Source organism: Oryx dammah, unplaced genomic scaffold, assembly GCF_014754425.2.
Source record: "Oryx dammah isolate SB20612 unplaced genomic scaffold, SCBI_Odam_1.1 HiC_scaffold_9, whole genome shotgun sequence".
Classification (NCBI taxonomy): Eukaryota; Metazoa; Chordata; class Mammalia; order Artiodactyla; family Bovidae; genus Oryx; species Oryx dammah.
The window spans coordinates 36567870-36584535 of record NW_024070193.1 but is presented as its reverse complement, the minus strand read 5'-3'; the positions used below and the strand labels follow the sequence as shown (position 1 = coordinate 36584535).

Sequence of the window (16666 nt, the reverse complement as noted above, 5' to 3'; positions counted from 1 at the left end):
AAGAGTTAGACACGACTGAGCGCCTTCACTTTCCCTTTTCACTTTCATACATTGGAGAAGGAAATGGCAACCCACTCCAGTGTTCTTGCCTGGAGAATCCCAGGGATGGGGGAGCCTGGTGGGCTGCCGTCTATGGAGTTGCACAGAGTCAGACACAACTGAGGTGACTTAGCAGCAGCAGCAGCAGCAGCAGCAGCAGCAGCAGGAAGAATGAAAACCAAAATTTAAAGAGTAATTTACAATCATACACTGAAGAAATCAATGAGAAAGATACAAGACTGTATAACATGTTGGTCAAAATTATGAAATCTGGAGTTAGTCAGCTCTGAGTCTGAACCTTATTAGCTCTACCATCTCCTAGCATGGTGACCTTGGGTGAATTTCTTAAATTCTTAATGCTTTAGTAATAATATTAATAATAACAGTGATAAAAAAAGAGTAAATACTTCTTAGTGATCATGAGATAATGAAATAAAGTATACTGAGTGCTTAGTGCAGTGTGTGGCATGCATAAGGGATCCATATACAGGAGTACTACCATTACTACCTTTAATTACACAGTAATCACAGTGATTTACTGTACCTAGCTGTAAGTCAATACGGCTCTAGAACTCAGCTAATAGACTTCTGTGTCTTTCTTGCATAGGAGCATATCCACAGATGTTAACACAGTTCTGTTTCTCTGTAAGGTACTCAGTAACATTATTTGAATGAATGCATGAATCAAGTTAAGTGATGACTAAAAAAGTCACTTTTGTTTTATGGTATAAAAACATAAATATATTCCAGGTATATGTCTTGGACTTGACACTCTGAATAACAAAACAGATCAACTAGTTTTATTTCAAAAAGACATGGAAAGACTCCCAACATCCCAATCTGGAAACCAACTCTCAGTGCATGCTGGATGCAGGCTGCATCAACACTGAGTTGTGTATGTCAGCTCTAGGCTCCTATCTTCCAGAAAGCCAAGAAGGTAATAAACAGCATGTTTGAACTTTTCAAAGCCCTTGTCTAGCAGCTGACCATGAAAGTATGGTAAAAGCCTCATGTCTATGCTTATGGCTCCTGATAAACTATAGATGTATTCAAATAAAAACAAAGGTATCAAAGGATGGTGTGATATCAACAAAGACATGGAAAGCATCATCCAAATAAAGTTCCATCCACTGACATCAAAGTAGGCAATACTCGAGACTAATCAGCTTTATTGCCCAATATCTCTGTACAATTGAGTTCTGGAATGAGCAGAAATAACAACTTTCAAACCAAATAATAGCTCATACAGCTCTAAAAGGACCAGGCAGACAGGCGAAACATCAGTGTCTAGCTCTGGATACAACACCATGAAAAGAGGTACTAAAAGACCATCAGGAGACTATATTCAGTGGTGTCAGCAAATGCTATGTCATAGTAGTGGGTGCTCTTACTATTTTATCATTGCCATCTAAAGTGAAGGCCCACTTTTGAATTCGTGTGAAATACACTGGCATTTTTAAATCAAAAAGTTTTCAAATGACACTCTACCTGCAAGGCACAACATGAAGGATTGCAGTACCAGCAGTTCCCATGGCAACCTCATCTTCAGTTTCCGAGGTCAAAGGAGTTTCAAGTCCAATAACAAGTGAATAGAATAGCTGCTTCTTTAAAGTTGTGTTCAACCTTTAATCTGTGGAGGAGAAGAGACATGACAATGAGATCTGGGAATACTTCTCCTTGTGGTCTCTGCAAATTTACTGAATATGAATAAAAGTGACTTTTGGAAAACTACTACTGAAAAAGAGAAAGCATGTTAAATTTTGAATATGAAGCAAATAAGCCTCTTTTCCTTCTTCTCAATGATACTGGGGTAGAGACTGGAGCTGATAGATCCCTGTGGCTACTGAGTGAAGGTAAGAACAGCTTCTGATTAGATGAGAACCAACACAAAGGCAGGGGACTGAATTATGTTTTATAAGTTCCTTTCCAGGACCTTAATCTCCAGGTGCTGTTCTTTTTATTTTCCAATTAATAATACACCCAAAATAGTGAATACAGAAGAAATGTCACTGAACAAAATAGGACCTGATGGACCCTAAGGAGAAATTCTGAAGTCTTAGAATGGAGTTAACTGTGTGAAAAATAATAACCGCCCCCATGATTTCAAGTATTTTTTCCCTCCAATGCTCTATGTTTCATCCCTAAAATGCAACAGAAATGTGCAGCTCCAGTGCCTACAGACAAAAATCCTACCAACTATGAGTAGCTATCTACTAGGTTCTTTTGGACAAATCCAGGGCATGAGTGAGAAAAGTGATTCTTCTGTTAGCCAGGAATCTTAGAACAGGAAAACTCCATGGTGAAGAGAGGCTACTTGTTCTGTGTACAATCTACATAGCAGGAAGGTGGATGGGTGGAGCAGGAGGCACTCATGGGCCCTCAGAAGGGCACAACTTTGTTCTGTTTGAAGGGGCAGGTACCCCTCAACTCATGCTGATGGCTAACATGAGAGGTACAGACCCAGGGTTCCAGGGGCATTTACAACTTATCAAAGAACAGTTGAAAATACTAGTATTTATTTTGAAAATCTCCCAAGTTTTAAATGTGGGAAATTAGTTCACAGTATTTTTTAAAATGTCGAGGGAATCAAACAAAGCTGAGCTGCTTTTAGGGGCCAAAGTTTTGCAACATGATGTCAAAAAAACAGAACTCACACTGCGCTTGGCTTGTTCTTATTCACTTATCCCTTCTCCCGTCCATCCTGCGGGCCAGTCATGGATTTATGCATCTGTGGAGTGCCTTTTGCTTGCCAGACACTAGTGAGGCATGGGACCTGCCAAAACAGAGATCCCAGCTCTAGCTCTAGGGATCTCCTACTCCAATGGTGTACAAGCTGCCTACAGTTTCATAAAACTGCAACACAACATGCCATTGTGAAGGAGGAGGGACATTTCTGGACTTCATAAAGGAGATGAGTTCCCACTGGGATTTGAAAGATGAGCAGAATCCTTCTTCCTATTCATCATTTAATTGAATAAATGAGAAATTTAAGGGACCATAAGACACATTCTCTTTACAGCTTGGGTTATAATAAGTCACAGGGTCCTCGGTATATAGCCCACTCAGCCTCCCTCCAAAGCTTGTTTCAAAAGACTCTTCTTAGTTAAGGAAATGAAACCTCATTGAAAACCACACAGCACCGTACAAATGCTAGATATGATTACTATTGTAGCCCTGAGACTTTTTTCTTTTTTAAGCTGATGATAACCTGAGGCTTCTCATCTCACTGCCACTTATCAGGAAAAACACCGAGGGAACACAGGTTTACATGAGAACATGGACCAACACAAGCTCGTTAATCAAGGGCTCTTAGCATTAATTGATACCATGTGATCAATTAGAAGCCTTTATGTTTACCAGGAAGCTTATAGAAAGTGAAGAACCATCATTAGAGAACTCTCCTGTCCTTTGTGCCCTTAAATAGCTTAGTTTCTGATAAAACCAGACTAGATATGTTGTGAAGACAAAAGGGACTCTTAACTTCTGATCTGCTGATGTGGCTGAAAAGCAGGTTGTGTCTCTAATTGGATATGTTGAAATACTCTTCTGACATGCATGGTGATTAGGCCATTTTAGATAAACAGGATGTGCTGATCAATGAAAACTATTAATGTTTTTAGCAAATGATCAGGGTATTAATAATTAATATTGTGAGAGAAATGTCATCTCAGACCTGGGGATTGATCTACAATGTTAAGCAGTTTCTTGAAGCAATTAAAATTAATTTAGAAAATGTATCCAATTATACCATAAAGATTTGATTCATGATAGGATGCTGTTTACAGTGCACATTCTGTTAAGAACTGTAGATTTTTAAGGATGAAGGATTTCAAGAACCCGATTGGCATTTATTTACCTCTCAGTAGGTAAGGCTCACCTTCACTAATCAGAAATAATGGGGCAGTTGACAGTAATTTGTCTGATGGGCAGTCTTAACTAGAGAACTGGGTTTTCTGAAGGGAGGTGAAGATTCATGAATCTCATGTGGGGCTGTGGCGCAGGATACAAAGTTTTATAATTTCGGTTTTCTGCCAGAACCAGAAAGCAAGCTGTGGGATGAGGCGAGAGTTATGGCAGTCATAGATCTCCCCTGCAGCTGAGAGCTCTCTCTGGTTTATCCTAAGGTGGTTGTAGCAAAAGGTAGTGTACTCAGCACTAACGGTGGGACCTTGACCAAGAATTAGACTCGTAAATCCTGGGGAGGAGGCCACACAATGAAACAGGACTGGAGAGCTTTTGCTGGGAGAGCCAGAAGGCGATGAATAATTGAGAATTCCACAGTGTATCTGTACACAGAGCTCCACAGAGCAAAACTCCTCTAGCTTCCAACTCTTCAAACAATTCTTATTCCAACAGTCATGCTGAAGAACTCAGTATATAATGTTTAAGGCAAATCATGATTCAGTTCTTCCTTACATGTCCTGATTCTACATATAGGGTTTAATCACATAAAGATTAGTTTTAGCACTCTACTAAATTAAAAATCTGCCGGTATCCAAATAGCTCTATTTCAGCTCAATGAATAAGCAGATGTGCTAACTGGGTGGCAGAGGCAGGGCTAGGGGTTGGATGTGCAGACAGGTAAAAGCCCTGCCCTCAAGGAGCTCACTGTTAACTTGGCAAGAAAGGCTTTTAAACCAGTCACTGTATTTCAGTGTGATTCACATAATAGATCTACGAAGGACAAGGTGCTAAGGATGCAAAGGAACATCATCTAACTGAGCCAGGGGGTGGGGTAGGGCAGGGGCTTCAAGAATGTTCTCCAGGGACTTCCCTGGTGGACTAGTGTTAAAAATTCACCTTGCAGTGCAGGGGACATGGGTTCGATTCCTGATTGGGGAACTAAGATCCTGCATACCCTGGGGCAACTAAACCCACATGCTCAGAGCCCCAGCTAGAGTCCCTGCACTGCAATGAAAGCTCCTGCATGACACAACTAAGAACCGACACAGCCAAGTAAACAACAAACACACACACACACACACAAAAATGTTCTCCAAAGGGGCTAACAGTTTGAACTGAGTCTTAAAGGATAAATAAGAGGGAGGAAGGAAATGCCAAGTCAAGTGACATGGACAAGGAAAATGAAAATTTAGAGAGTGTTCAAGTTACTGCAAAGCAGGATAATGGAAGGAGGAAAGTGGACAGACTCACATCTGATGCTACGCTTGAATCTACATTCTCTAGCAGTGTGGCTCATCTGTAATGACAATAATACCCATGTTGCTGTTCAGTTGCTAAATCGTGTCCGACTCTTTGGGACCCCATGGATTGCAGCACACCAGGCCTCTCTGTCCTCCACTATCTCCTGGAGTTTGCTTAAGTTCATGTCTGAAATACCCATAATGCAGGCTTATTGTGTGGTTTAAGAGAAAGTATGGAAGGCACCAAGGACAGGACCTTGACACTTAGCAATCACCCTTGGTAAAGATAGTACACCACTGTCTAAGCCATGGGCCTGATCCCCAGAGGACCTTGACTATATATTAAAGAGTTTGGAGAATTCCCTAGTGGTCCACTGGTTAAGAATCTGCCTTTCAATGCAGGCGAGGCAGGTCTGATCCCTAGTTGGGGAACTAAGATCCCACATGCAGTGGGGCAACCAAGCCCATGCGCCACAACTACTGAGCCCATGCGCTCTGGAGCCCACATGCCACAATTACGGAGAAGCCTGGGCAGACGAGGAGGAGCCCGCATGCAGATCTCACGTGCCACAGTTAAGACCCTATGCAGTTCTCCACCCTCACTCTCCCTGGCCAAAACACAGAGTTGAATCTGAAGATTAGGAGGAGGATGGGGATGATTTTAAACAGGGGGAAGTTCTGAGTATATTTGGTTTCCCTGTATGGGGATCTGCTTTACATGCAACCCCCAGAAGCACAGAATATCTAGTCCTGCCCTTTGCTTATCTCCTCTGGTCAACAGGGGACCTGCATCTCTAAATACTAAGTATGATATTTTTCACAATCTCATGTGTAAAAACACTAGATTGGAATTAAGTTCTTTCTTCCAGGTTTTGCCACTAGTTATCAATTTTGGGAAAGTCACTTAATCTTTGTAAACATACTTGCTTGTCTACAGTTTGGGACTCAAACCATGAACCCTGTCTTTTGCACACACATGTTGTAAAGTTTAACCAATCTATGTTTTTCAAAGTAAATCTCCATTATTATTATTATTTAGATTAAGTTCAAATTTCCTCTCAGATGGTAAACTTCATAAAGGTAGGAAATTTGTCTTAATCATTGGTATTTAAGAGGCTCATGGGATAGTACATGGCACAGAGCAGGCAATCAATAAACAGTGTCAGTGAAAGAATAAATTTAGCTAACATCTTTCATGTGTCTACCATGTGCTTTGATATTCCCTTTTCATTTAACGTTCATAGCAATACTGGAGGGTCAGATGTCATTATCCTCTATAAAACTATAATATTGGAAATTAGACTATGAGAGTCTACGGAACTTGTTCAAGGTTAAACATCTCTAAATCAACAGAGCCAGTGTTCAAATCTATGTCTTCCTACTTCCTACTCCTCTTTTCTAACACATCGACAGAAATGTAAGTAAAGTGATGCGTCTTTCATATAATGACATAAAGTTCTGATGCTGCCTTTTTTTCAACTCTGCTTTTCATGCTGTCCTGCAGAAACAGAAGCCAGCACCACTGATCAGAGGTACACAGTCTGTGTAATATTCATAATATAAAGTGGAGCATGGGTTTTAGAGCTGAGACTTTGTTAGAAGACCGTATTTCACTAGTGTCAATTCAGAATTCTTCTTGTCAAGAACACAACTGTGAAGTTTTTCTCCCTTTAAGTGTAAAAACAACAGGAATGATTATTTTCTGGCTAATTACTATTTAGAATGCAGCCATTTTAAAGCAGGGATGTTAAAAATGATCATCCACAATTCCCAGTGTATAGCTGAGCATTTTCTAATTCTAAAGTTAACTAATAAGGGATGCAGTCAATCATAATGGCAAGAAAGCAGTGAGCAGAACTGAAAGCAAGAGAGAAATTCAGCTTCCTCGGAAAGCCAACTGTCAGTCATTTCAAGGGAAGATGGTGTGTAGTCAAATCTTAATATTCAATCAGTCAACATATATTTGAATGCTCATTATTCACATGGCTATATGCAGAATGCAGAGTCAAGGTCAAGGTCTGTGTCCACAAGGGCATGACAACTCAGCTGGGTAGAAAAGATTACTGATTATATAACTTAGTTTATATACCAATTTAGTGGTACAGATAATCTATACTTTGTATCCTATGGTATCTGGTCTACAGGTTCTTCTTGGACAATGAAAATTAATATCAATCAAATTAGCTTAATACATTGTCTCCTTGCACAAGATTTTTTCTCTATATTCTACAAGAAACATATTTCCACAACTATTTCTTTGAGATCGTCCCTGCTTCAGTGGACAGTGCAATAAGCAGTCTGCCAGGAAGGTGAGAAAATGTGTCTTTCTTGGTTTCTCTTTGAATAACTTGTCCCAAGCATCTTAAAATATGAAGAGAAGAGTGTAAAGAAGATATAAAATGCTTGAATAATACATTTGGAAAACTGCATCAATTAACCAACAGGTAGGCACACATGAGATGCACCATCTTATATAGATGGTGCTCACCTACTCAATAGCTGACTGGGACTCTATTTCCATCATAAGATCATATTACAGAGGACAGAGGACTTTGAGGAACTACACAGGGTCAGCTAAGGTAAACAATTACCTCTATTTTTAAAGGCTTTCTAGACCATGTGGTGTCTGCCACTTGTGGCAATTCTAACCAGAAATATAATGATTATATTAATATTCACTCTGGCATAAAAGCAGAAAGTCAACATCTTATCAATTCAGTCACTGAAGAATATCTTTTATACATTTTGAGAGCCAAAAGATTTCTACACACTAATTTCAAAAAATCTCTTATTAAAGTTTCTTAGAGTATATATGCACTATTGTTTTTTCAACACACTTTCTCCTTATAAAACCTTACTCTCCATTGATGTTAGACATTTTCACTTTGCTACTCAGGAGACGATCTTAAAAAAAAAAAAAGTTATTCCAATAATCACAGTGCCATTTCAAAATATCACAGGATAGAGATTCAGAACAAACTTGGTTCCTAGATCAGTCCTGTTATTTACTTATTTGGCAAGTTTCTTTACCAATAAAAGAAAGACCTAGATCAGGTTGCTTCTAAGAATCACTGAAGCCCTGATGCATCATATATCAGAGAAAGGGTGTGCATTCAAAGGATTTAATCTGTCAGATGAACAGTGGTCAGCATGTCCTTGCCATAACCAATTAGACATCTCACAGTTTCTCAGATGACACCAACTTCTCACACATAAAAGTTGTCTGAGATACTGATACATTGCTTTCAAGTTCTGTGAATGGTCCCATTACTGCAATGTAATACCCAGCCATGAATACATATCTACTATTCATAGTCTCCTCCAGGTAATCACTTACTGTACAACTTTCCAAAGTTGTATTCACTTTTTACCTTTATTAAAGTAATTCATAAACGTAGCTCAACTACTTCTACTCCCTGACAGAACTTCTTCCCAAGGAAAACAAGTAAATGCTTATACTACTATTTCTCGATTTGGGGATATTATATATATTAGTTTCTTTTATAAATGATGACAATTCAATTTCCTTTTATAATCACTCCCAATGAGAGATGCACATAAATAAACATACAAATACCTGGTTCCACTTTTGTCCAAATTTAGTTACATAACTTAATTTGGTTAATAATTTTTCAACTAAGGCCCAGACTATAGTAATATTTTCCTTTTTGTAATAGCTAGATTTTTAAAGACTTAAGAATTTTTTATTTATTTGTTTAGTTTTCTAAGTATATATCACAAATTCACCCTAAACACCTTACCATGTCTAATGTTTGCATTATGTTCAAATACATATTGCAATCCCTCAGTATGAATAAATGTTTATTGAGGAACATGTAGATACTGAACACTTTTAAAATTCAACTGAAAAATGAACAGACATATTTCGTGGTGTTCTAGCATCATTTAGATGAAAATAGAAAAGCCTGTGTTCAAAGATGCAATTATATATATTATGTATACCGTGCAATTATCCATATATGAAAGATCTATTTGTGAGTTTCCAGCTCAATATATGTAATTAATAAGCAACATAAAAGAATGTGTGATTAAGCTATTAAATAATGCTGGAGGCAATGCCATGGTAGAATGTAATATGAAATAACTAAGGAAATAACAAAGCACGTATTATATAGTAGTTGCTTCCTAAGTATTAACTCGTGTAATCTTTAAAACAACACTTTAAGGGTGACAACAATATTATATTTAAGGGGTAAGTACATTGTCTTTAGTTAGAGCTGATAAGTAATGGAGACAGGACATAAACTCTGAGTATTTTTCCTACAAGTTTACTGAAGTATATTTCAATATACTAGTATGTATTCTTAGTATAAAGGTTATTGAGATTTCCAAAATTTATGCAGTCATGGGAACTTCCCTGATAGTCAGCGGTTAAGACTCCATCCTCCTAATGCAAGGGCCCAGGTTTAGTCCCTGGTCGGGAAACTAAGCCTCCACATGCTGCAATGAAAGACTCTGCATGCCACAATCAAGACCCAGTGCAGACAAATAAATAAACAAAAATTAAAAAAAATTTTTTAAAAATTATGCAGTCATATCAGCCCTACCACAAACAAGATAGAGAATGTTTCCATCATAGTAGAAAGCAACCCTGAAAACTGAACTTCATAGTATAGATGTTTATCCACACTACTGACATTCTCTTAAATACTGAAGTTATATAACACAGGCTTATTAGTAAAACAGGCGATTGTAAAAGATACACTGCACTTCCCTCTTATTTAGTCTGCTTCTCAGTTACCTCATTTCTGCTTTAGAATGTATACTCTCAGTACAAAAAAACGACGACAGAAGTAGATTATACCAGAAGACAGAAATGGACTCGACACCTCCATGATTTACTTCCCAGGCCTGGGCAAGACAATGCTAACAGAGTCTGGTACTTTCTCAGAGCTTAGCCCAGGGGCAGTCCCAGAATCTTTACCAGATAGCATTTCAAATAGACATGACAAAATCAACATGGTTTGCAAATTATATAAAAATGTCTTTGCTTTCCCGATGGTGGTTAAAAATATCACCTTTAGAATTACACAAACCAGGTTTTAAATCCCAAATCTACCATTTAGCTGTTGACCTTGGGCAAGTCATTTAACCTCGGTTAGCCTTACTTTTCTCTTCGGTGGGCTTCCCTGGTAAATCAGTAGTGAAGAATCCTCCTGCCAATGCAGGAGACGGGGGTTCGATCCCTGGTTTGGAAAGATCCCCTGGAAAAGGGGATGACTACCCACTCTAGCATTCTTGCCTGGGAAATCCTATGGACAGAGGAGCCTGGAGAGCCACAGTCCATAGGGTCACAAAGACTCAGACACGACTGAACGACTGAAACACTTTCTCTTCGGCAAAGTGACAGTGATGATTCAGGGTTGTTGAAAGCAATGTAAGAGAAAATCTCTTTAGCTGGATTCTACTAAAAAAGTTGAGCATAACTTTGAGGAGGCAAACTTTTTGGGAAATGAAGATGGACAAGCAGTGGAAGAATGTGGCTTTAGGAGAGACATGGATGCAGGAAGCTCACTGTGCCAAAGAGGAACAACTCATAACCCATAAGATTCCCTCCTGAGCATCAGAGGAGAAAGCATGGGGGAACTTGGGTGGCTTGGGGGAGCTGATACTGCCCTGAGACTACAGTTTTAGTTTTGCTTTCTGGGTATTGGGTAGTAAACTTTGCAGACTCTCTTAAGGCTCCTACCAACAGAGCAGGAAAGACGGGTTTTTAGCAACCATCTCACGTTTGTTTTCCTTCTGCCCACTGGTGTGCTGCAGAGTGCCAATTCTGCTTAAACTTCCAAATAAATCACTGTTAATGAAGCATGTTGCACATACAGACAGCAATAGGCATTTTTTAATCACCTAAACCAAAGAAGAGCTAAAGGTAAGCACAAAACACTCTAATACCTAATATATTAGGTGTCAGATTTTAAGTGGCAAGAATCGTACGACTTTCAGTGCTTTTACTTGGATGCACTTAGTGGGGAAGTAAAGCTACCAGTATATTCATCATTATGCACAGCTTGCCAATTGCTTGGACAGCCAAATCAGATAACTGGGAGCCTAAAAGAGAGTCTGTATCTACTTAATCAGAAGCAGAAATTAGAGGGCAAACATACACGCACACATTATGACAGGCTATACAAACAAACAGGCTAAAATCATTTACACTCTGTCCTTCACTCCCAAGTCATTAATTAAATTTCTACTAATTGACATGCCACATAATACAGAAATGAATGAGACAGGTATAGTCTGCCCTCATGGAGCTTGTTTTATTCTATTGGCTGTTTAAAGGGCTCTAGAGTTTTGGAACAGTGGACAGCCAGCAAAGTGTGCCAGTGTGACCCAAGACTGTATATGACCTTTGGAACAGACTAGGTTCAAATACTGGTTTTCTGTATCAAATGCACAAAACGTTTTGTTAAAGCTATTTGGATGGTCCAAGTTTTTCACCTATATGACAGAGACACTGCCGCCTATATTAGAAGTCCATAGGGAAGTATGTGAACGAATGCACATAAAATGGTTAGCACCATAAAATCTTAGCATGGACTTTGCCTCACTTAGGGGAAACTTAGAAGTCTCCTCTCTTATCGTGGAGTATGGGGACATGAAACTACCTTTCAGTGAAATGGTAAAACAGGATTTCTATCCATTGCTTGCCATCTCATATAATGGTAAACAAACTGTACATTCCAGATCCTGTGCTATTAATTTATAGAAATATATAGTAATATTCATCTAAATAATCTTTGTTGAACAAATGCAATATGTCAGGTACTGTGCTAGGCACTGGATGTCACAGTGAAGTAGATCCTGTCATCATGGAGCTTGCCTTCTAGTCCACATTCTAGTTTATTTGCCCATGGAGATCATTTTCTTAAAGAAATAGCTAAATTCCTGTAAACATACCTCAGTATCATTGTCTTTTAGACCAGGTCTGCAAGCAGATGATAGGAGATTTCCAGATGATTTGACAAACTCTTTTGAATTCTTCTTTGGGATAGCACAGTTTTCCAGAAATGCACTGCATATTATATAAAACTATTTAAGCAAGTGCTCACCTCCTTAATTTTTTTTTTTTTTTTTTGGCACTCAGATCTATCTGTATCTTGGGCTTCCCTGATGGCTCAGATGGTATAAGAATCAGCCTGCAATGTGGGAGACCTGGTTTCTATCCCTGGGTTGGGAAGATCTCCTGGAGAAGGGCATGGCAACCCATTCTAGTATTCTTGCCTGGAAAATCCCCATGGACAGAGAGAGCCTGGGCAGGCTATAGTTCATAGGGTCACAAAGAGTCAGATACGACTGAGCGACTAAGCAGAGTACTATCAATCAGTATGCAAGATGGTAGAGAAAGGCAGACAAAGAAAACAACGAGGTTTTTTTGTTGCTGTTGTTCTTTTTTCTTGAGTACTTACTATGTCTGTTACTATCGAAAGCTGTTGCATGAACTATCTAATACTCACAATAACTTAAGGATAGAGGTATATGATTATTCTCATTTGTCAAATAAGAAAGTGAAGCTTGGGGAGGCAAGTAAGTCAGATACTTCTTTGGTATTCCTTCCACTGCTTTCTGCTAGACATGTAAGTGCCCAATTTCCCCTCAGCATATTGTGTCAGGCCCAACAGTAGCGACATTCCAAAAGGAAAATAGAGGAGACAGCTGATAAACCTCTATGCAAAGGTTGCCTTTCTCTGCATTGGTGGGCATTCTTCATCATCAGATACAAACTGATGAGACTGATTTATGGCATAAGGATTCAGAATCGTTGGCATGCCAAGGTACAGTTTCTTCCCTTACAAGAACAGCAGAAATTTCAAATGTGACAGTTTTAAAAAAGTATTTTATTGCCCTGATCAAAGGGTGGTTATTCATGGGTTAGTTCTATGGCCAAAATAGACAGAATGTGATCGACGTGTTCTTTGTTTCATCAGGCTGACTTAGGCCAAATTGAACAAACACTAGTTGGTTCTTGGAGAACCAGATTTCAGGCCTGGCCTGTCACATATATAACAGATGTCCCTCTAGTTCTGGGTGTGAAGTGAGCACATGCTGCCAATCTACTTTTAACCATTCTATTTATGTTCTTATTTAAAAGGCAATAGAGTGATCATTTCCAGTTATAAAGTGGCCTTTATCTGAGAACCTCCAAAGGCCAGTGTTATTAACTTTACACTGGGATAAGGGTAAGCTTCCAGTATTATAATTCTCAGGCAGAAAAACTGAGGCATAAAAGAGTATAGTGAATAGACAAAATTTAGTAAATGTAAAAGAAATATATGCGTCTTTGCCTAAAGCTAAGACTGTAGAGAAAGGAGTCATTTTACATGAGGAAAATTAGCCGATCCCCTCTTATCAGGCTGACATCATCAGAACCAGGTCACGTTGGCCTGGAGCCTCCTCGGCCACACAGCACTGAGGGGGACACAGTATTCATATGTGGCCTAACTGACAACTTGACAGTGATGTGGAAGCTCAGGATGATCATGAGAAAAAATTGAGTAAGATGCTGCAATATAACTGACAAGGAGTCTTCAAAAGTGTTAAGATCATCAGTGGCAAGGAAAGACTAAGGAACTGTCATGAATTAAAGAATAGTGTGGACAAATGAATATTACAAACAAGGTGAGATTTCTGGATTAGATCTTACAAGAGAAAGAGGACATTTGTTTAAAACAAAACAAAACAGAATACTGGTGAACTTTAAACCAGGCCTGTTGTTTAGTTAACTGAATGGCACCAGTATCACCTTCCTGCTTTTGATCACTATATTATGGCTATGCACGATAGCTTCCCTGGTGGCTCAGAGGTAAAGAAGCCACCTGCCAATGCAGGAGGCGTGAGTTCGATCCCTGGGTAGTGAAGATCCCCTGGAGTAAGAAATGGCAACTCACTCAGGTTCTCTTGCCTGGGAAATCCCATGGACAGAGGAGCCTGGCGGGCTACAGTTCACAGGGTAGCCAGATATAACTTAGGGACTAAGAGTCAGATGTAACTTAGGGACTAAGCAACAACAACAACCAGATGTTAGCATTAGGAGAACTGGCATGAAGGGGAACTCTAACCCTTTTTTGTAACCTTCCTGTAAGTCTTTAATTATTTCAAAATAATTAACTGTAACTGATACTGCATCAGTTACTTCCTATTCTGAGAGTAAGACTGAAAAACAATCCTGTTCTGGTTGTAACCACAGTGGACCTCTCCTCCTGGAAAGACATGTGCACGTGTAGTGCCAGCACGGATGTGTATTTATGGCATGCCACAGTGTTTCCAGGAAAGTTCAGTGATCATGAGAGCGTGCTCTGAGGAGACACACTGGTCAGAGGAAAAATTATGCAGAAAAAAAAAAAAAAAAAAAAAGGGATTGCAGCCTGGATGACCAGACTGCAATCCACATTGACAATGCTGTTATTTTGCTCCAATTTAACTAAAATTAGATTACTGAATAGAAAAGTTAAAGTATGGAAAAAGAAAAAGTTTATCCTGCTTTTCTTAACGAAGAAAAAAAAGCCAGAATTCTGTATTTCTTGTATGCTAAAAATATAGTACCCAGGTTTTCCCTAAATTTCTTATTTATTATCACCATGAGCTCTTTGCAAAAACATGTGAGACCTATGTAAGACAGCAGAAAAATATGAAAGTGGGAATAGATGTGATACTAGATAATCATAGTTTCTCATGACATCAAATTTCCTCCACAAATTATCAGTCTGGGCCTGCTGTCGGTAAAATAAAGTGTAGAAAGCCTAGCTATCTAAGGAAACTAAGAAATAGTTGAATTACCTACAGAAATATTTTTGATAAAAGAATTCTAATAAGTGACAACACACTTTGAAGCTATTTCCAAACTTTGAAGCTATTTCAGAGATGTGGCAACCAACCAACCAAAGATCTAAATAGTTGTAGTTATTTCAAGAAGATTTAATTCATGACTTTTGTTAAAAGTATATTTCTACTCACAGTTTAAGTTTTTATTTTATTGCCTCACAGCCCTCACTTACTACACCTTGGCTGCAAGTTTCAGGAAAATATTTTCAAGTGTAGAAAAAAAATGATGAAATATGTCCCCCTGCTGCCTATGTTTATATAACTGTAAATATAGATAAGCTCTCATCTGACTCTTGCTAGCATCACATTGCAGGCTCAGACTATATCTCAAGTTACCTTATGGAAGCTCTGTTAGAGGAACACCAAAGCTACCTGGGAACCACTAATTTTGATGGATGAGAAAGAATAACCTGTGTACAGTTAAGGGATACATGTATACATACAACTGATTCACTTTTGTGCAGCAGACACTAACACAACATTGTAAAGTAATTGTACTTACTTGTGTATATTGTAATATATACACATATATATTATATATATAATATATATATATATTACAATATACTAATTTTAAAAAGAATCCACAAGTTTACATATACATATATGTATATGCATAATTACAAATATATATACACATAAATGGGGAAATGAAGAAGCTCTTTGTTACGGTACACTTCTACCTAGTAAATATGGAATAAATGATACGTGTTATGGGAAAAAAAGTAAATTTAATTTTACTTTTTAAAAGTAACATTGCATACTTTTTAAAAGTAAAATTGCATACTTTTTAAAAGTGAAATTGCCTGCATTAATATAGAGAAATATCATTCTAAATAGTCTTCCTCACTCCTAGCTGAATGCATGAAGGCAGATTTTTCATCATCAGGAATAATTAATGATCTTTAACTGTATTTCTAGCTCATAATAAGCCTTCAAGTGGGGCAGTCACAATGGTAGTAGAAATGCTTCAGACTCTAGTGACAGCCTTGTGCTACTTCAAAGCTCTGGCACCAATTTCTCCACGAGATGCTACTTTCTCCTGAATTCACACAACTGAGGAATGAGTCTGGTAGCCGTGATGAGCATGGCTCAGAGAAAACAGGAAAATGCTCAGAGAAGAAATGTATTACTTCTGCTTTGTTGATATTAACAGGGGCTCCAAGGAAGCTCCTCTTTGACTCAGTTCCCCAAAAGCTTAACCCATGGCTTTGTCCCACTGCCTTTTAACCCCTGATCCTCTATCACAACCACAAAAGTCCACATACTCTTCAGTTTTGACATTAGAAGTTACATGTCTCAGCATGTTAACTAGTCAGAATAAACTAGAGAAACAGTATATAAAATCATGTACATTACATATACACATGCCTTCCCTGGTGGCTCAGTCCATTAAAGAATCTGACTGCAGTGCAAGAGACCCAGGTTTGATCCCTGGGTTGGGAAGATACCCTGGAGGAGGAAATGGCAATCCACTTCAGTATTCTTGCCTGGGAAAGCCCACGGACAGAAGTGCCTGGAGGGCTACAGTCGGACATGACTTAGCGGCTAAACCACCACCAACCATCACATATATACATATAAATGTGTATATATGTTTTTGTGAATATATGATTGTTATAATACATTTATGTCTA

At 38.6% G+C, this 16666-nt stretch overlaps 1 protein-coding gene across 1 annotated transcript in view; it reads right to left on the bottom strand.

Moving 5' to 3' along the window:
• CNTN4 (contactin 4) overlaps positions 1–16666 on the bottom strand; it is a 1027325-nt gene that overhangs the window by 535134 nt on the left and 475525 nt on the right. Inside the window, exon 4 of the mRNA XM_040245968.1 lies at positions 1528–1669. Within this exon, the coding sequence (XP_040101902.1) occupies positions 1528–1582 (55 nt within the window). The 5' untranslated portion in view covers positions 1583–1669. The remainder of the gene's footprint in view (positions 1–1527; positions 1670–16666) is intronic.